Source organism: Octopus sinensis, linkage group LG15 (genome assembly GCF_006345805.1).
Source record: "Octopus sinensis linkage group LG15, ASM634580v1, whole genome shotgun sequence".
In the NCBI taxonomy this organism is placed as follows: domain Eukaryota; kingdom Metazoa; phylum Mollusca; class Cephalopoda; order Octopoda; family Octopodidae; genus Octopus; species Octopus sinensis.
In genome coordinates, this window is record NC_043011.1 from 22,243,801 (window position 1) to 22,266,179 (window position 22,379).

Sequence of the window (22,379 nt, forward strand, 5' to 3'; positions counted from 1 at the left end):
TCTTCAGATAAATCTAGTCCTATAGTTGCAGTCTTTGAAGACAGTTGCAGCTGCATCAGTCCACATCCTCCATCCCTTCATGGGATGTTTAGTCTGTTCACATCAGTCTTTTGGTGATGCATGTGGTGCATTGTGAGAAACTCATGTATTATTATTATTATTATTATTGAGTGAGAGAGCAGTTCATGCCATCAAAGTGACACTGGGGTAAAATATACGAAGCCCAATATACCCATCATGACTACCTGTCTGATAAAGGTACACCAGGCACATGCATCACAACCATATGTGCGCGACATGGTGATCTCATATCAAGATAAACAGCACATGACCTTGCAGGTGGGGCCCATTATTATTATTATTATTATTATTATTATTATTATTTATTTAAAAAAAAAATTTTTAGAAAAAGGATTGATATAACTCCTCACAAAGGTAAATAGTTAATACGAAGAGCGCGACGCGATTGCAATAAATATTTTATTGGTTTGAACAGTATTTTGACAGCTTGCTTGTCTTTGTCATGTTCAAAATAAAAAGTGATACATAGAAATTCAAAATTATAGAAATTCAAATTTTGAATTTCTGTGTATCACTTTTCATTTTAAACTCGATGAAGACAGGCAGGCTGTCGAAATACTGTTCAAACCAATAAAATATCTATTGCAATTGCATTGCACTCTTCGTATTGTCTATTATTATTATTATTATTATTATTATTATTAATATTATTATTATTATCATTATTATCATTATCGTTGTTGTTATTTATTGCTTGTGCACTTTCCCTACAGCAAACCAGTCAACTGGAAGATTGAGGTAAACAGAAATAAGTGCCTTGTAGGGATTGTATGGGAAGAAAACATCTGTAACAATAGAGTTGGAACTCATAAACATTATGGCTGGTATTGCAGCACCTTATCATCACATCCAGTATGTTTGACATTAAAAAAAACACACAACAAACTATTTAAAAATGAAGGTAGGGAATTTCTACTTAACCCTTTCGTTACTATATTTCTGACCAAAATACACCCCTTATGTGTTTCAATTAATTTCTAACATAATCATAAATTTAGTCTGGTTTCATTAAACAACTATAACTTTTTTATTTATCAATATATTAATGAGATTTTTGGAAGATAATTTAATGAAATGTTCTCAACCAATTCTATACTATAATTTTTGTCACAAAGTGACTCTAATTGCAGGTAGATACAGGTAAATTCAACAAAATATAAAATTATTAAAATTTTGTTCAAACATCGCTATAGAAAATGGGTTATTAGCTAATATTCAATTGGGTATACAACAAAATTTTACGATAGAATTTGTTATTCTGGGTAACTTTCTGATACCCATAATAATATTTATGGCAAAATAGTCTTAATTTCATTTAAGGCTGTGGGAAACCACTAACTATCCTTTCTTTCGCTTTGTTTACATTTAGCGTAACGGTTCGTTTCCACCATAATGATTTCAAATAGGCTCATTCGAAAAAGTAAAAAGAAATAGTCTAAGGCTTTACTCTCCTGGGATGGTCCAGTTTCTTCTGAAAAATCACTGAAAGAAACAGTTTTTAAATTTTCACTCCATTCAGGTGCCAATTCATTTTCTTTATCGCTGTCGGAGATCTCGGATTCACTGTTTTCACTTTCGGAAAATGAAACATCAGATTCATTATCAAATACCACATGCTTTTTTTTTTCAGTCATAGAGTTAGATTTATTAAGTCTTCAGTAGAAAATCCTTTGAATTCTGACTCGCTGCTTGATATAATGAAATTTGTATCCATTTTTTGTCAGAATTACAAATTTTAAAAACACAATAGGAACAAATTTCAGAAAAAAATCTCCCAAAATTCACGGAATTAAAATTACACTTTGATTCTTGTACAAAACTGTAGTTGAACTGTTTACGAAGTATAATACGTGTTTTCACGAATGTACAAAAGAGATTTGCTCTGATATTCTCATTTAAATATGAATAGGTAAATACGGGCAGGTTTGGGCGGTTTGGTCACATTAACCAAAATTTTTTTCGGGCGGCTTTGGGCGGTTTGGTAACAAAAGGGTTAATGTGATATAATTTGAAAGAAGAAATATGTTGAGTTTTTGCTCTCTACATGTTTCTTAGTTTATCTGATTTTTTGTAGGGTTAATAATACAGTCAACGATTTTGTTGAGTTGTGGAAAGAAAACTCTTGACACATGACTAGATAATGAGAGTTGATTTGGTGGGGCAGCTGAAATTTCCATCACATATTATCCATCTCCATTAGGACCAAGTTTATTTTTGGTTTCTGCAGCCTCTAGAAAGCTCCAATAAAATGAGTTAAATGTGCTTTGAGAGGTGAGGGTAGATGAGTTGCAACAGAAGAAGACGGCAAAGTACAGGAGTTGGTTGAAGACTGCTGCAGAAATAAGTGGAGAGCTGCCAGTGGAGGTGGGCAGTCAAGAGTTCATAGATTGTTACCTTACAAAGGCCTATGGAATCCTGTGTATTATAGGAGCCATCAAGAACAATGTGGAGCTGCAGAGAAACTACCTAGATGCTTCTGACTAAAAAGAGGTGGGTGACCATTAGGGTCAGTTGACATGAGCACAAGTTGTGGCTTGATTGATCAAAGGTTGCCTGGATTGACAGTATGTGTTGCAAGACCCAAAACACTGAATGAAATCAGGAGACAAACACCAACAATGTATCCAGCTCAGGGCTGGCCAGTCTGAGGCCCATGGGCTGCATGCAGCCCATAGACTTTTATCTTATGGCCTGCTTGATACTTTCTTGAAGTATTGTGTTTAATTTCAAAATAAAATTGTTTGTGTAAAACATTTGTTTCAAAATAAATTTAAAATTTATAAGTGGCAATAAAGCAGTTGCCTACAATTTTATAATTTAAACAAAGGAAAAGTATGAAGAATTCTTGATTCTGTAATTTGATTATTTGACTATTAGTAGTGCATAAAGTATACAAGTGGCCCTCAAAAAACTTTCTGTGATTAAAATGGACTGCGATGTAATTTGAGTTTACCAGGCCAGATCTAGCTATTGCCGGGACAACTGACAAACCATAATTATGATTATTACAAGAAATCATTCTGCAGTTAGCTATGCCTGTTCATTGTACTGATTTAACCCATTATCATTTAAACCAGCCATATCTGGCTCAAATATTCTACCTGTTTTATGTTCAAACTAGTCAGATCCAGCCTCTCATACCTACTCTACAATGTCATTTAAAAAAATAATTAGTCACATCATTGAAACCACAAAGGTGTGAAATAATGCATTGTTAATTCAAAACAATGTGAATAAAAAAGCACTACATTTGACAGAGTAATCTTAATGCTAAAGGGTTAATGCTATGAGGACTTGCTCAATAAGAGAATTAAGTATTTTGATAATGAAGACAGTGCTGTGTGTGTGATGTAATATGATCTGTTGACCACTTTGAGTGGTAGTTTGAAACACTCAGGTGTGGCTTTTTAAAGTTTTTAATCCAGACCTCTAAAATATGTTGCTAATGATTATTAGATTTTGATTGTAATAGCATAGCAAAATAGATTCATCTTAAAGGCTTTAAAACAACTGTACTTATAGTATTTATTTTTTTGCATTACAAATTGCTGAATAGCTCTCTCTAATAAACATTTTTTTTTCCTCTCTGTTTTGTTGCGTGCATTATATTTGTAACTCCTGGTGCTTGTCTGTGTCTCTTTCCCCTCATATTGAAAAATAAGTATGCTATATAAAACTTCTGAATAAAAATAGGCACAGGTGTGGCTGTGTGATAAGAAGTTTACCTCTCAACCACATGGCACCTTGGACAAGTGCCTTCTACTGTAGCCTCAGGCTGACTAAGCCCTTGTGAGTGGATTTGGTAGGTGGAAACAGAAAGAAGCACATTGTGTGTGTGTGTGTCTTTGTGTTTGTCTTTGTCCCTCACCACCACTTGACAATCGGTGTTGGTGTATGAATGCCGCTGTAACTTAGTGGTTTGTCAAAAGAGACCAAGAGAATAAGTACTAGACTTAAAAAGAAAATAATAAGTACTGGGGTCGATTAGTTCAGCTAAAATTCCTTGAGGCAGTGCCCCAGCATGGCCGCAGTCTAAAGACTGAAATAAGTAAAAGATAAATATTAATAATCTCATTTTAACCAAAAGTTATATTGTTGCGCAAATAAATTATAGAATCTGCTAATGTATATATGTCCTGATTTTCCTTACTTAACCTCTGTACTGAGTTTTAAAATTATTGTCTCATTTGTATTATGAGACTAGCAGTATCGCCCGGCGTTGCTCGGGTTAGTAAGGGAAATAACTATATAAGCATTTTTAGAGAGTTACTTCCCTTATAGATGCCAATTTGGGCTTTCTTAGCCATTTCTGTTTTGGTGTCTTCAAGCCATGAAGTCGTTGTTCTAAAAGAACGCTGGTCTCCTTGACAACGCTTTACGACGTTGATTTCCTTACACTCCCTTCCCCACAGCTTCACGAGGGAGGGAAGAAGGGGGAGAAGCAAACAGGTGCAGGTGTGACCATGGACGCCAACTCCGCCGCCATCGACACACGAAAAATTATGCATTAAAATGGAATAAAAAATGATGTTAAATTATTTTTTAAATCGTAGACTCATCGTAGACGCGTGCTAATACTCAGACGGGCTCGATATGAATCACGACTATAAGATACCTGAATTTGGTTAAACTGCACCGCAAAATGTGGGAGTAGTTAGGAATCTAAATCGAAGGGGACAGACACTCACACAACTACAGTTTTATATATATAGATATGACACCATCTAAAAATAATTATATTTCTGTGGGTTTCTTTTTGCCAACATACTATGACAGGATGTGTAGGGAGCAATGAATATGGTAGTTGAATTGACTTAGTTGTCTGCTACATTAGTTATTTCTACTATCTTCCTACTTGTGCAATTCGGAATGTATAAAATCTATGCTACACTGTCAGATTGTTTTTCATTATCTAAGTACAGGTGATTTTGTTTCTAGCAGAAATTAAAAATGCAGAAACTGGTGTAATTATACAGGCAAGCTGTTATAATCAGATTAAAACTAGAATAATGATCTTCATTCATAATTGGTATAAACATGAATATATTCTTGGATGTTTACTTATAAATGTACATGTTTATGTTTGAATGATCCGGCTTTATTAATAAACTAGTTTAAAAATCTACACTCAGTACAGACTTTTAAGCTAGTTTGTGCTGAGGGCTGATTGGGTCGGTGGCCCAAAACTAAACAGAGCTAAATAGCATGATTATAATATGACTATATGCCCCAGTGATGTTTGATCAGAGGCTAAGAATAGATGAGAATTAATTCTGTAATGCAATCACTCTATTGTTCCAGTCCCAAGTTGAATTCCAACTGTTGGCCAATTTGTCCCAAAGTTCTTATCTTGACGTAAAATTAATGAAGCAAATGTCATTTATCTCCTCCTCAATCTCTGATGTCATCTGACAAACACCAACCAAGATGGCGTGAATCAGCGAAGCTTTACCTGTTAGAAATAGCAACCCAAATGCTTTTAAATCAGATCCCAATGCTGGATGTTCTAAAATCAAATGAAGGGCAGATTTTCAATCCCAGTATCATCCTGATTCCAAAAAAATATAATATGTTTATGTACAGCAGATGTAGACTGAGATACAGGGGTCCCAGACAGACAGAATTTTGTGTTTATTATTATAGATTGTTTATTAGTGCGAGTGGGACTGTGTGGTTTATAAAGCTATGTCTGTTATATGAGGGGTGTACCCAAAAGAAACTGGAATTTTGCATGCAATATTATTTTATTCACTTAGTTTTACATGTTTACACTTTAATTGCTTTCAAAGTATTCTCCATTTGAAGCAATGGATCAGTCCAGGCATGTTTTCCACTGTTGGAAGCAGTGCTGGAACTCTTGTGGATTTATGCCTTTTAATACCTCTGTCATTTTATTTGTTTCAATCAAGTCTGGTACTTATTCTATTGAGTTTTTTTTGCCAAACCACTAAATTATGTGGATATAGACACAGCAGCACCAGTTGTTGAGCATTGGTGAGGGAGACACAAAGACACACACACACACACACACACAGCGGGCTTCTTTCAGTTTCTATCTCCCAAATCCACTCACAAGGTTTTGGTCAGTTCAAGACTATAGTAGAAGACACTTGCCCAAGGTGTCACTCAGTGGGACTGAACTCAGAACCATGTGGTTGAGAAGCAAACTTCTTGCCACACGGCCATCCTACACCTATATAAATTATTAAAAAAAATATTGTTTGTAATAATTTCATAAAATTAATCGATGATTGTTCTGTGAGAGTCAACTCACGACCACCAGTCAATTTACACAAGTTGTAAGAGTTTCAAATCGAGATTATAAATAGTAAGGATACTAGGATAATGAAAAAGGATATGACTTTCACTGAGATTGCATTTACTCTAAAAGTATTCTCTGAAAATTAATTATGCACACGCGTGTGTGTGTGTGTGTGTGTGTATAGGTGCAGGCATAGCCATGTAGTTAAGAAGCTCACTTTGCAACCATGTGCTTTTGGGTTCAGTCAGCATCTTGGACAAGTGTCTTCAACTACAGATGTAGGTCAACTAATGCTTGGGAGGAAATTTGATAGAAGCTATGTGAAAGCCCATTCTGTGTGTGTGTGTATGTTTGTCTATATCTGGGAACAGCTACCTTACCAGGTGAGGGTTGGCAACAGAAAGGGCATCAGGCTGTAAAAATTACATGTGCATGTATGTGTGTCTCTTTGTGTTTGTCCCCCCTCCCCCCATCCATTGCTTGATAACTGGCATTCCTTTGTTTATATCTCTGAAACTTAGCTGAAGAGACCAGAAAGACCAAACTTTATGAAAATAGGTACTGGGGTTGATTTGTTTGACTAAACCCATAGGCAGTGTGCCAGCTTGGATGCAGTTGTCTGATAGCTGAAACAAATAATAAATAAATAAAGATAGATAGAGTATCAATTTGGCAAAACCATTAGAGCATCAGATAAAATGCCTTGCAATGTTTGTTTTGGGTCTCTGTGCTCTGAATTTGAATTCTACATAAGTTAACTTTGCTTTTCTTTCTTTCAGTGGACCAATGCATTTGATAAAAAAATGTACTGGCCCATTGTGATGGATTGGTAGACAGCTAAAGTGCCGAACAAGATTCCTTGTATCTATTTCACCTTTGTGCATTCTAAGTTCAAATCCTGCTTCCTGTCACTGGTAAAAGAACCATGCTTTTGCTATCTGACAAGAATAGCGATATGCTTGGAAAATTTTTAAGCAAGTGCTCAGGTCTTGCAGCTGATCACTGTATATATCAGCTCACCAGCTGTCATGAGAGAAGATAAGGGGACTTTAATTTCTGTCTACCCGAAGAAGAAGGAAAATTCTATATTTTTATATTTAATATATTATATATAAACATGGAGCAGTCTTATACAGTACTTGAAGTTTCCTGGCAAGTCACAACTATGATGTTATCTGATTTCTGATTGGTAATCAATGCACAAGCCACCATTCATGAAATTGGTTATTTTACTGTAATGGCTTCACACAATAACTGATGAACAGTAGCATGTGCATTGATTATTGATTGGAAATTGGATAACTTCATATTTGTGGCTTGTTGGGGAAACTCTGAGTACTGTATGAGTGTTTGCATAGTAATTAAATATAGTCCTCTATTTCAACGATACTGAGGTCTATTTATTTTGTTGTTACATACATGGTTAATTGTTATATATGTGAGACCAACATCTACATCTGTTTAGAAATGCTAGTCTACCACTGTTGGATTTCTTACGTTGTGTGAGAGAGCTATATGTCAGTTAAATTTAAATACAAGTAATTTTTCTTTCAGAGAGAGAGAGAGAGAAAGAATTTTTTAATACTAACTGTTATTTTTTTCCTTTTCATAGGATTCCGCTATGAGCTGTATTGTGTTGCTAAGTCAAGTTCCACACCTCACTGTGTGGTGAGTATTTTAAATTATTATTTTCCTTTATGCTAGAGAATTGAAGGGTGTTGTCAGATTATTGTAATAATTGGAAGGATTGCAGAATAAATTTAGTTATTTTAATGTAAGTTAGTCATTTGTGGATTCATGTTGTACAGGATGTTAAGAGTAGAATTTCTTGTTGGAACCACTTCAGTGTAAGTTATTGTCTCTGTATTTTAATAACTACATCATAAAGTACATTTTGTGAAAAAAATACCATGCCTGTGTAGTTGTTAATTAATCAATTAGCAATAAGTAAAATACAGATACACTCAAGAAAAAAAGATGATAGGAAGAAAGATGTTGGTAATAAATTGAAGGCAATTAGTGATAAACATGGACATACAAACATCATAAGGTAAAATACATGTGTTTCTATGATTATTTTGCTGCTTAGTTATTATGAAATTTAATGGTAAACTGAGTTACTTCTTTCAGAAGCAATATACCCAGTTATGCACAAATTTCATCTAACACATGTAGGAACAAAGTTGACTACTCCCTTTTGTTCTGCATAAAAAAAAAGACTCCGCCGGTTACGACGACGAGGGTCCCAGCTGATACGATCAACGGAACAGCTTGCTCGTGAAATTAACGTGCAAATGGCTGAGCATTCCACAGACACGTGTACCCTTAACGTAGTTCTCGGGGATAATCAGCGTGACACAGAGAGTGACAAAGCTGACCCTTTGAAATACAAGTACAACTCATTTTTGCCAGCTGAGTGGACTGGAGCAACGTGAAATAAAGTGTCTTGCTCAAGGACACAACGCGTCGCTGGGAATCGAACTCACAACCTTACTATCATGAGCCGAATGCCCTAACCACTAAGCCACGCGCCCTCACTTTGTTCTGCATACAAATTAGATTATTGAGTGATTATATCAATCGAAACTCAAGGGAAAAAGTTGAAAAAATACTCAACAGGTTTCACATCAAATCTTAAATGTATTTGGGGGTCAATCACACCTGCAAAAGGTTTAGTGTCTGACCATTCTTGGGATAGTATTTTGTTCAATTCACAATGATGAAAAATTTGAACTGATCAAAGTCAAACAGATCACTTGTGTGCATATAAGAAATAGATAACCACTCTGATTATCATATCCAAAGCCTTATCTGCCATTAATTCATCAATTAAGTCATCAAACATGCTATCACTCTAAGAATTATTAGCGGTCATTTTGCAAAAAAAAAAAAAAAAAACTCTGTAAAAATGGCAACATGTAAAAATGGCAACATTCAGCAACATGTAGCTTAATGTTAATAATGAACATTACAGAATGTAATAAATGATAATGGAATGGGTTAAAGTTAAAAAAAAATTTTTTTTTAAAGGCAGGTATAATTCATGCACTTCACTCCATCAGTATTGCAGAACACTTCAGTGAGTTAACTTGGGAAATCCAAGTGACACTATAACCATTATATAAGTTGAGTGCCCCTTGTTGAGTAATTATTACATCAGAGGATCAGCTAGCTTAGAAACATATGTAGCCTGGGTTTTACCTGTTTCACTTCCTCAATTTGGATATATATATATATATATCATCATCATCATTTAACGTCCGCTTTCCATGCTAGCATGGGTTGGACGGTTCAACTGGGGTCTGGCAAGCCCGAAGGCTGCACCAGGCCAGTCAGATCTGGCAGTGTTTCTACAGCTGGATGCCCTTCCTAACGCCAACCACTCCGAGAGTGTAGTGGGTGATTTTATGTGCCACCGACACAGGTGCCAGACGAGGCTGGCAGACGGCCACGCTCGGATGGTGTTTTTTATGTGCCACCGACACAGGTGCCAGACGAGGCTGGCTGACGGCCACGCTCGGATGGTGTTTTCTTATGTGTCACCGACACAGGTGCCAGACGGGGCTGGCGGACGGCCACGCTCGGATGGTGTTTGTTATGTGCCCTCAGCACGGAGGCCAGTCGTTGCGGTACTGGCTACGATCACGTTCGGATGGTTTTCTTATGTGCCACCGGCACTGGTACCACAAGGATACAAATTCCATTGATGTTCATCTATTTTGATTTGGTTCGATTTGATTTGATTTGATTCGATTCGATTCTCACTTGCCTCAACAGGTCTTCACAAGTGTCACAAGAAGGAAGGTATGCACAGGTGGACTGACTACGTCCCAGGTAGGGGCCACGGATTATGGCTTCACTAGTCTTGCCGGGTCTTCTCACGTACAGCATACTTCCATATATATATATATACATACAGAGAGAGAGAGAGAGAGAGAGAGAAGCAAAATACTCATTTTTGTCTAGTTTCTAACACAGTCTGTTGCTTTTAAAAAAAATTATGTTACTTTTAGTAAAATAGATTTAGCAATCCTGATTTCTAGCAGGTTATGTAGCGATGTAGTGGACCCTCTCTGCTATCATACCAGCCATTGTTTCATATAGTAGCCATTTCTTTCAGGCAGGTACATTTTTTTTACCTTCTCAACACTACATTTCATTTGCTCAATTACCATATACCAATGAAATACTTTTGAACTCCAGGCTGCTATTTGATGCAATGTGTAATGAAATTACCTGTTTGACTGACTCAGGTTTACTATAGTTACTTATTTTATTGACCTAAAATGAAAGACTAATTCATTTAGTATCAGCAAGATGTGAATTTGGATCCGTTACAAGTATCAACTCCATTGCTTTGCATCTCAGAGCTCAACCATACAACTCCTTTATTGTAATTTGCGATTCCAAAAATAGAAAAGCTTAAGATGTGCTGTCACTTGCCTGCATTGAACTCAAATGAAAATTGGTTTACTTTTACCTGATTGTAGCTAATGATAACAACAGTATTGTATTATTTACTGGTAATTTGGTACTGAAATGATACTACACATTTGTGTATCTGTGCCTGGGATGAGGACAGATGAATCTAGTTAAAGTCAATACCCATAGCTCATGAAACCATGTTAAAACAAGTATGAATGAAAATGCTAATGGGTGGGGGTGGTGATGGCTATTTCTATAATTTATAATATTCATAATTACCTGTCAGTCGGGACAAAAGTGTCATCTTCCTTATAAGCAGAATAATTCATATCTAATGTTAGCCATTGAACCTATGATATGTACATGCATGTGTTATGCTTATGATTTTAATGTATATTTTTTCCATGTTGGTATGGGTCAGGTAAAACTTGTTGAGGCAGTTTTCTGTAGTTTGATGCTCTTCCTGTCACTAGCCCTTTGTGTTTTTTTTTTCAAGATGAACCTACAATAGCTGGGCATATTTTTTGTCACTGTCATAAACATTGATGCCCTGTATATAGTGTTGCTGGTTTATGCATTTAGCATGTAAACAGTGAAAAGGGTTACGTGTGCATGCACACACACACATTACTTATATGTGTATATATATGTATATATATGATAGGCTTTTGTGCAGTTTGCATCTACCAGTTCCATCACAAAGCATTAGTCAGTCTATGTAATAGAATTCACTTGCCTGAGGTTTCAGTGCATGGTACCTTGGGCAAATAGTTGGGTTGGATTGGGTAGGGGTGGGGTTATGAGGGAGGGGTTACAATGAAGGGAGAGGGTTAAGGGAGGTGGGTAGGAGTGAAGAGAAGTGAGAAGGAAAGTAGGACTGAAGAGTTGGAGCAAGAGAGGAGAGGTGGGTGGGAGGAAGTAAGTGTGAGAGGAGAGGGGAGGGGAGCGAAGAGAGAAGATTAATCCTTGTTCATGGTGAAAACGGGAGTCTGGATGGCCCCTGTGCAAGGACAATCTGAACACAGGTAGAGCAGAAATGGCGTGAGACCGGGGTGTCATTGCCGAGTCGGATGTCTCGGAGGTATTCCGCGAACTGGTCAGCCAAGGAGCGTCCCTTTTGCCCGATGTTTTAATTAAGCTTAAATGATAGAGGAATTTCATGGTATCAATCTCATGCAATAAAGTTTTAGAAGAAAAAGTTATCAGTGTTTGTTTCTCATATTTGATGATGTTAATATAGTTCTATACTGTTTTATGAATATAGTTCTATAAGGGGACTTTTAATATATGTCACCGGCATCATTGAGGTAAGGAAAAAATTATCAATGACACCACTAATTTGCAATTAGTTTAATTACGTCATCATTATTAATTAATTAATGCAATTATATCATAAAAATGAAAAGAATAAAAATATTTAGAAATTTTGGCAATAGCCTAGCCATTTTGACAATCTTTTGTTTTAGCTTGAAGATGTGTGTGCACAGCTCAGCTGTTACCTTATGGCGTTTGGTAAATTCTGTAAAAAATTTGTATTTATTTATTTTTGTGAGTGGAAATTTACATTTTGTTTGAAGTTAGCATAAAGTGAAAGAGAGAGGAAATGGATATGTGTATATGTTGATTGGGGGTGTGAGACAGAAAGTGTCTATATGTGAGAGAGAGTGACAGCTTACATCTTTTGTTTATTTTTTCTTACATCTTTTTTCAGTGAATGTGAGAGTGATTGACTGAGAGAGAGAGAGAAGGTCTGTGAGAAAGATAGAGAGAGAGAGAGAGAGAGATAGCATAAACTTTACTTAGCTACTTATACATACATGCAAAAAAAAATTGCCATGAGAACACACGCTTTCACTCAGTGACTGACTTTTTCTCTCCCTCACATGCACACATATAAAAACATGTATGCATATCTATTTATGCATGTAGGTGTATATGATAGATAATGGGTGTACGTATGTGTATGTGTTTGTGTTTGTGTGTGTGTGTGTGTACGTGACTGACCCTAGCCATTTTACACATACATGACAACACCTCTCTTTCTCTCTTTCAGTCAATCTAAAAAAAAGATGCAAGAAAAATTGAATAAATAAAAAATTTACACTCTCACTCTCATTCACACACACGGAGCAAGACACACCTCTCTCAGTCAAACATGTACTAAAAAACATATGAGTAAAAGTAAATAAAATTTATGCTATCACTATCTCTCTCTCTCTATCTGTCACACACACACACACACACACACACACACAGAGCAACATACTTTCTCTTTCTCTCTCTCTGACAACACACCTCTCTCTCAGTCAATCACTCACACACTTAACTCAAAAAAGATGCGAGGAGAAATAAATAAAAAATGCATGCTGTCACTCTCTCCCTCTTACACGCACACACAACAACAACACACACCTCTCTCTCTCTCTTCTCTCTCTCTCTCTCTCACACACACACACACACACACACACACACACACACACACACACACACACACACAGTTTAAATTTATTATTTAATTTTCAATAAGGTAAAATCTTAAATTATTAATTGACACATTATTATGTAGCATTATAGTATAGCCTAGAAAAACCATGGATTTACATGGAAAAATGTGAGCAAGAGAAATAATATTCCTAAGATTATAAATCTGGAAAAGTACAGGAAAAGTTATTACACTTGGAAAAGTTCAGGACAAATTATTATATCTGGTAAAGTACAGAACAAGAAAACTTTTGCTTAAAATTTTGCAGCAAAGGATAAAATTTGAATATTAAAAATGATTTGATTTAAATTAACAAAGTAACATTGTAATTAAAAAAGGTACCATCATTTTATTAAAATATTGACACACTAATATACTTAAAAAATGAGAGCCAGAAGTACCAATATGGTTAAAGTTTTATGCAAAGTAGAATAGTATATATGGTAGGCAAATTCATTATGTAAAAAATAAGCATTGGGTCAAGACTAAAAATGTGAAGACTTGGCAATAACTTAGGCAATAACTCAAGCAAATTAAGTGCAAAAAATATTTTGAGTTATTTTAAATTTTTAATAGAAGTAACAAGTAATAACAAATAAAAGTAATAACTTGTAATAAAATTTTTAGCTTTAATAAAAGCTAATATTTTCTAAATCTAAATATTTAATTTAAAATTTTATCCTCAGCTGCAATATTTTAAGTAAAAATTTTCTTCTTCGTGTACTTTACCAGATGTAATAACTTGTCCTGAACTTTACCAAGTGTAATAACTTGTCTTGTACTTTTCCAGGTTTATAATATTAAGGATATTATTTCTCTTGTTTGCATTTTTCTATGTAATATATATATATGTGTAAATGTGCATGTGTCTGTAATTCTATTTTCTATGTCTCTTTCTAAATAAACATACACAAATACATATACACTCACTCAAATATATAAATATATTTTACTCAAATGTACACACACACACACACACACACACACACACACACAAACATTCACATTTCTCCCTTTTACATGCACACACTGAGCTGAAGTGCTGTTTGATTTTTGTTTCACCGTTGACTTTTTACCATCCCACTTCCATCAGTGGATCACCCCTTCCTTTCTCTTTCATATGCTGTGATGGAGAAATATACAAGAGTATTATTATAGTAGATGCTCTCTTTGCCACTTCCTCTCTCCCATTGCTATTACTTTCTCTCACTCTCTTTCAGTCATCGCTGTTACTCTCACTACTTTTCCTTCACTGAATTACTATTTTCTCTCCTCTCCCTTCACCAGTCACTCCTACTGTGTGATTTGGACAAATATATATATATATATAAACACTATGGTCATTATTATATTAGGAGATTAAAGACTAATATGAAATTTCCTGGTTGTTAGTTTGATTTAACAGTTTCCATTTGTACTGTGGACTCATTTCTTAATTATTGATATTTTTTAATGTAGGTGTACTGTGCAGCTAACCTGCAACAGTGCAGTGAATGGAACAAGAATAGGCTAGAATCGGAACAGTATTCTGAAGATATGTAAGTGATGTGATTAATATTCTTAGTAATTTGTTGAGAAATATACTGGCATTATGTCCTAATGGTTGATAAGGCACAAATGTTAATTGCTATCATAAATTATGGAATCTTTTCACTTTGACCAGCAGATTTTTATAATAATTTCTTTGTAACTAAGCACTTTTAAACTTCATATACTGGTAGAATGTGTTACATAAAACATTTTTTTCTCTTGGCTTTCTTGAGAAAATTCTGTAGTTTGTAAGCTATTTCTTGTTAAATTTCTTGCATTTCGGCAATTTCAACCAATCAATGACATTTATTGAGGTGAATACAATTTCTGCGGTTCTTTGTCAACAACAATTTATTGCGATGTCCACCATTGCTAATTTGGTCACGTAGGTAACAGAAATTATCTACAACCTCAAGAGAGCCTCCTGGGCATTTGAGAGAATCTAAGTCCCACGTGCTCTTAGTGCTTATTGTTCTTGCACATCTTCCACATACGAAGACGACTTTATCTGTTAATTTACTTGTGATTCCACTGCACCTCTTATGTGTCCATAGCTTACACTGGGTGCAGCGAATGGACTTACTTCCAACTCCTTTCCTACATATTGAGCATAGCCATTTATCTGATGGAAAGAGAGTCTTATCTTCTTTCTTACTAACAACAACTTTGGTCTTTGTTAGGTTAACTTAAGGCCTTTTGATTCCAGGTTTTGCTTCCATACCTGGAATTTCTTCTCCAATTCTGCTAAAGTTTCAGATAGATTTACAAATAGTTCACAGACTAAGCTTCTCTAAATGTTGATTATTTTCATAGATAGTGTATATATGTCTAGAAATAGTTTACTGTTTATGTGTTTGTGGCAAAATGAATGCACTATTCACAGTGTGGTGACTGATGTAAGTTAATAAGATATGTAGTAGTTATAGTTGCTGAGGGCTACTGCTAAATCTCGGTTGACAACAGGAGGGGCATCTGGCCATTAAAGCAATGATGATGGTGGTGGTGATGATGATGGTGCCAATGTCAATGATGATATATATCAACGAAGCCTATTGAATTCATCCACTCATGTCCTGTCTCTGCTGTCGAACTGGCAAAGCATGATTCTCAGTCTCAGCTTATCTGCCTGGGAATAGATATGATGAGCCAGTATAATTCTCTGGTGGGAGTTAATATGATAACGACTAACTTGATTAATATTTTATTTGTAATCTGAGTGACCTGAGAAAGTATTTCATTGTATCCTCGCTGAAATCACTTCATAGAAGACATAATATTTACTGATTTCACAATGATCCTGTTGGCTACAGGACATAATTATCTTGATTGTATGTATTCTTTTTATTAACTAATAATTAATATGTAGTTGGAGTGATGACTTGATGGCAGTATATATGGTGTTATTTTATAGACCCTGGATGGATAAATAACAAAACCGATGCTTGCATTATTTGTGTTCTGTATGTAGAAGGACATGACTAAATACTCTTAGACCTTTACATCAATCTACCTCCCTTCCTTCTCATAGGGTGCCAACAAGAGCTCCCATCTGCCAGTGCTTCTCCCTTTCAACTTTCAGTTCGTTGCTTCATATGCAGTCTCTGAGACCTCTCCCTTACCAGGACCAGTCTCAGGCTTCTTTGTTGATGTTTCAATAGTTGTTGTGACGGCATTGCACCTAGAGAGTTAGCCTCCAAGGCACAAGTCTGGGCAAGGTTGTTTATGGAGGACCAGCAGTCGCCCACGCATACCAGCCTCCCCAATACAGTTTGGCACCAGTGACGCTGCAGCTCATTTATTAACGTGCAAGTGGCTGAGCACTCCACAGACACGTGTACCCTTAATGTAGTTCTCGGGGAGATTCAGCGTGACACAGAGTGTGGCAAGGCTGGCCCTTTGAAATACAGGTACAACAGAAACAGGAAGAAAGAGTGAGAGAAAGTTGTGTTGAAAGAGTACAGCAGGGTTCACCACCACCCCCTGCTGGAGCCTCGTGGAGCTTTAGGTGTTTTCGCTCAATAAACACTCACAATGCCCGGTCTGGGAATTGAAACCATGATCGTACGACTGCGAGTTCACTGCCTAACCACTGGGCCATTGCGCCTCCACGCAATAGTGATGTAGAATATTGATAGTGCAGGGCTGTTAACTTTACTCCTATTACTCTCTTCCTTTCTCAACTAGGCTTGGGACCAGCTATGGCAGAGTTCCTCATCTAATCTATTATCTAGAAAATATTACTGTTAGAATGTTAATAATTATATATACACACATATACATACAACATCTTTTATGTAACATAATTTCAGACTTGAACAACTTGCTCAATGTTTGGAAATGCCCAGTTCTCAGACTCGATGGGATAGTCCTTTATTTGTGATTCAAAAAGGAGATGAATTACCAAAGCAGAAAATTGCAGATGCTCTATTTTCTCGAAAGGCTCCACCTCCAAATATGTCAACACAATCAGTAAGTCTTGATTCATTGAAGAATTTGTTCAATCCTCTTCTTTGTTCCAAACCTATTGCATTAAATTTGTTTTGTTCTGCATTTTCCTGTCTGTAGTTGTATTTTGTGTTTATTTATTTCAACTCAACAGACATGTGACTGTTATAAGTCAATCATGATAAGCTTTTACATATTCTGTGTCCTTACATTTGCACCATTTACTACTAGTTCTTCTTCTCATACTAATTTAACTCTTCGGCTACCAAACGACCTGATGCTGCTCTTGCTTGAATGAGGTACACTTTCCATCGAAATTTTATGTTAATTTATAGTCCAAGCACCAGCTTAATAATAACAGTTATTTTACTAACCTCTTCAAAGGTAATAATTTTCAACAGAAATGTGGTAGCAAAAGAGTTAAATCTTTCTTTTTAATTTTTATTATTATTATTATTATTATTATTATTTTTTTTTTTTATTAAAGATCTTATTGAAGTATGTTAATTTTTAATCTAATAATGTGGTTATACTGTCTAGATCTAATAAGAATTTTTGATGTTGAAATCAAATTTCTCATTTACTGAAAATATTTTATACTATATCAGTTATAAATATTAGTTTTTCTATCTTTGCTTCCCATTTCTATATAGTGAAAAATACTTTTTTCCCCTCAGTTTGTTTATTAATATTTTCATTGTCACTTTTCATTTCTTTTCAGCAACCTTTGTCATCAACAAATTTTCTCTATGATCTTGATTGTGTGACAAATACTACAATAAAAGTAAGTAGAAATTTTACTTTTTAATGTTCATAATTTGTGGTATATATAATTTTATTTGTGGTGCTGGTGGCACGTAAAAAGCATCAACCGAACATGGCCAATGCCAGTACTCACTGACTGGCTCCCATACTGGTGTCACATAAAAGGCACTATCCAAATGTGATTAGTGCCAGGACTGCCTGACTGGCCCCCATGCTGGTGGCACATAAAAAGCACCATCTGAACGTGGCCAATGCCAGTACCCTCTAACTAGCTCCCGTGCCAGTGGCACATAAAAAGCACCATCTGAACGTGGCCAATGCCAGTACCCTCTAACTAGCTCCCGTGCCAGTGGCACATAAAAAGCACCATCTGAATGTGGCCAATGCCAGTACCCTCTAACTAGCTCCCGTGCCAGTGGCACATAAAAAGCACCATCTGAACGTGGCCAATGCCAGTACCCTCTAACTAGCTCCCGTGCCAGTGGCACATAAAAAGCACCATCTGAATGTGGCCAATGCCAGTACCCTCTAACTAGCTCCCGTGCCAGTGGCACATAAAAAGCACCATCTGAACGTGGCCAATGCCAGTACCCTCTAACTAGCTCCCGTGCCAGTGGCACATAAAAAGCACCATCTGAATGTGGCCAATGCCAGTACCCTCTAACTAGCTCCCGTGCCAGTGGCACATAAAAAGCACCATCTGAACGTGGCCAATGCCAGTACCCTCTAACTAGCTCTCATGCCAAGGGCACATAAAAAGCACCATCTGAACGTGGCCAATGCCAGTACCCTCTAACTAGCTCCCGTGCCAGTGGCACAAAAGAGCACCATCTGAATGTTGCCGATGCCGGTACTCCCTGACTTGCTCCTGTGCTGGTGGTACGTAAAAAGCACCCACTATACTCTCAGGATGGTTCGCGTTAGGAAGAGCATGCAGCTGTAGAAACATTGCCAGATCAAATTGGAGCCGGGTGCAGCTGCTGGCTCTCCAGACCTCAGTCAAACTGTCCAACCCATGCCAGCATGGAAAACGGACGTTAAACAATGGTGATGTATGTCATTTTAATTGTAGTATATATCATTGCATTCAATCTAAGCAGTTCTCTTTTTATTTTTTCCATCAGACAATTATGCAAGCTCAGAGTTCGAGTGTCCCAGGAGATCAATTTACTATTCCAGGAGTGGAAGAGAAAGTATCCTTTTTCTGTTTTAATCATTTTTTGTTGGTTTCAGTCAGTGGACTGTGGCCAAGCTGGAGCATGACCTCAAGAGTTTTGAAGTTAGTGCGCCTGCATGGCCACATGGTAATATTGATCACAGTACTTAGATACTCGTTTATTAAATGGCCGTGTTTACTTATTGAGCTATTCTCTTTTAGAGAGTTACCTTCTTTTAAAGATTAAATAACACAAGGAGTTTATACAAGTATATTCACATCACTATATACATTATATACACATTACTAGTATACATACATACACTCTTTGGAGGGAGTAAATACCAGGAGTTTATGCTAGTATAGACACACTTGCATATACAAATGTATATGATAGTTGTTTTTTGCCTGCTTTTTCCATAGTGGCATGTGTTGGATGAGACTTATCAAGATAATATACACCAAGCTGTCCTTGTCAACAACCATTATCAATTTATTTAATCCTTTAGCATTTAAACAGGCCATATCTGGCCCCAAAATTCTACCTGTTTTATGTTCAAACTGGCCAGATCCTGCCTCTCACACCTATCCTACAATATCATTCTAATAATATATACAACCAGATCTTCAAAAAAAAGTTGTGGGATAATAGATTATTAATTAAAAACAATGTGATTAATTAAGCATTACAGTTGATAAAGCAATCTGAATGCTAAAGGGTTAAAATATTTTTATTCTGCTGAACTTCATTATGCTGTAATCATTGAGCTACAAAATGTATCATTTACTGGAAACGTAAACCCAGTATTCTTGTTACAAGGTGTCAGTATGAAGATGCAGAAATAGTCATGTCAGCACATCCATGGACAAAGACATGTACACACAGTGTCTGTGTGTGTGCATATCTCTTTCTCTCTTTCTCTTGTTTCAGTCATTTGACTGCGGCCATGCTGGAGCACCGCCTTTAGTCGAGCAAATCAACCCCGGGACTTATTCTTTGTAAGCCCAGTACTTATTCTATCAGTCTCTTTTGCCGAACCGCTAAGTGACGGGGACATAAACACACCAGCATCGGTTGTCAAGCAATGCTAGGGGGACAAACACAGACACACAAACATATACACACATACATACACATGTATACATATATACGACAGGCTTCTTTCAGTTTCCGTCTACCAAATCCACTCACAAGGCATTGGTCGGCCCGAGGCTATAGCAGAAGACACTTGCCCAAGATGCCACGCAGCAGGACTGAACCCGGAACCATGTGGTTGGTAAGCAAGCTACTTACCACACAGCCACTCCTGCGCCTATATATATATATCTGATAGACTTTTATACTGTTTTTTATTTACCAGTTTCACTCACAAGACATTGGTAGGCTTAAAGCTACATTAGAAGAATCTTGACACATGGCCAAAGTTCCATGCAGTGGGATGGAACTTGAACCCACATGGTTATAAAGGGAACTGCAATACCACACAGCCATGCCTGTACCATGTGCACACACACACACACACACATACATGCATGTACATGATGGATTTGTGGGAAGAAACTTATCCATCCATTTGTTTTAGTAAAAAAATGGAATCTGACTGAACCAGCATCCTCTATGGGAAGAACACATTGTGTAGTTGTTTACCATTGCAGACTATTTAGAAGGTAAATTATATAAAGATGGGATGTATGTTTATGTGTTTTCAACTTGTGTTGAAGATTATTCTGAAAAATCATGTTATTGGACTAAAATCTTCCTTTTGTTGAACCTCATAGTGCTTTCTCTACTACAGTTGCTAAAAAGTCAGTATTAGATTTGATGACATGAAAGATACATAAGCAAAAAAGATGCACCCCAATATCAGCTGTACATATCCAGTGTTGGGGACAAAATTAATTTGTGGGACTCAGGGTGTTTTTTTTTTTTTTGAAGACATTATTTTAGAAAAGATGTATATCTTAGACACTATTACGTAAATATAGTGTTTCACTTCCCATCACCTGTGTTGCAAAAAGACATGACTAGTTTATGTATCTGTAAATAAGCACCTTATGCAGAAGTATTTTATAATTGATGACTTGCAGAGCTTCGATTTTTCCTCGTGATTGGACAAAGTAATAGAAAACCACTCTAGTATATTCAAAAGAGCCTTAAATTACACTGAGATGAATTCTTTAGTTGGTCCCTTTTTAAAATTTTTATCTGGAACATATTAATCAGAATTTATTTACTTCCTAGTCTCTCTCTCTCTACATAATTTGATTGTTTTCTTGCAATTATCATATTCTTTTGATCTGTGTGTTATTGCTATTTACTGAAGATTAAATATTATAGTGATTATTAAATTCCTTAACAATCCAGATAGTATTTAATCGTCACCTACCATTATCAGAACTACAGCGGTACAGACGACAGTTTATTACTTACACAAAAATGCATCCTGTTGAAGATACGAAGAAACTTTCTTGTATGTTTGTATCATATCTTAATAGTTATATTAGTTGACAATAATATATTTATATTTTTAAAATTTATTATTTTTTGAATAAAGATATGGAAAATAATTTTGATTTTGAGTCTAACGTATTTATGAGTGTTTGTTTCTGGACATGTATTGTCATAGCTTTTACATCTACTTTTACCTCACTGGCTTGTTTTGGATGAGATTTCTTACAGCAGTATTTTACAGCTAGATACCACCAATAATTACTTGTTTACATGTAAGTTACTATATTCGATTATCCTCTATGTTGAACTGACTGCTGAGTTGTGGGTTCTATTGTTTATGTAGGACCTAAACAAACAACATCAAATAGTGTCAACACAAAAATGTGAGCACAAACACATACATACATTTTCCTGAAGTGCCACAAGCTTCAAATCTCTTGCTTGTGAAGAGAATTTTTTAACTACATAACCACTAAATTCTATTCACAAAGCAGCCTGAGGTTGTAGTAGAAGTTATAAGGATGTAATGCAGTGGGATGGGACCCACAACTACACAGCCCTGCATGTGCCTACTATCTTTAAAATAGGGATCACATGTTTTAAGACTAAGATCTCTCCCAACACACAATATACTTTACAATATAAGTAGGAAACTCTAACTATAAACTCAATTTGATGCATTGAACAGCTGATGATGCTCCCAAACTTATAACATAGGAAAGGAGTGTTTCTTAAGACTATTTGTGAAGTACAAGCAAAACTTGTGAATGGAAAAAAGTGA

General features: G+C 36.1%; 1 protein-coding gene across 1 annotated transcript in view; it reads left to right on the top strand.

Moving 5' to 3' along the window:
* LOC115219949 (protein KTI12 homolog) overlaps positions 1-21,714 on the top strand; it is a 54,575-nt gene extending 32,861 nt beyond the window's left edge. The window contains exons 4-9 of the mRNA XM_029790252.2: positions 7,956-8,011; positions 14,709-14,788; positions 17,090-17,249; positions 17,947-18,009; positions 19,115-19,183; positions 21,512-21,714. Coding sequence (XP_029646112.1) covers positions 7,956-8,011; positions 14,709-14,788; positions 17,090-17,249; positions 17,947-18,009; positions 19,115-19,183; positions 21,512-21,655 — 572 coding nt within the window. The 3' untranslated portion in view covers positions 21,656-21,714. The remainder of the gene's footprint in view (positions 1-7,955; positions 8,012-14,708; positions 14,789-17,089; positions 17,250-17,946; positions 18,010-19,114; positions 19,184-21,511) is intronic.
* Positions 21,715-22,379: the final 665 nt, after the last annotated feature.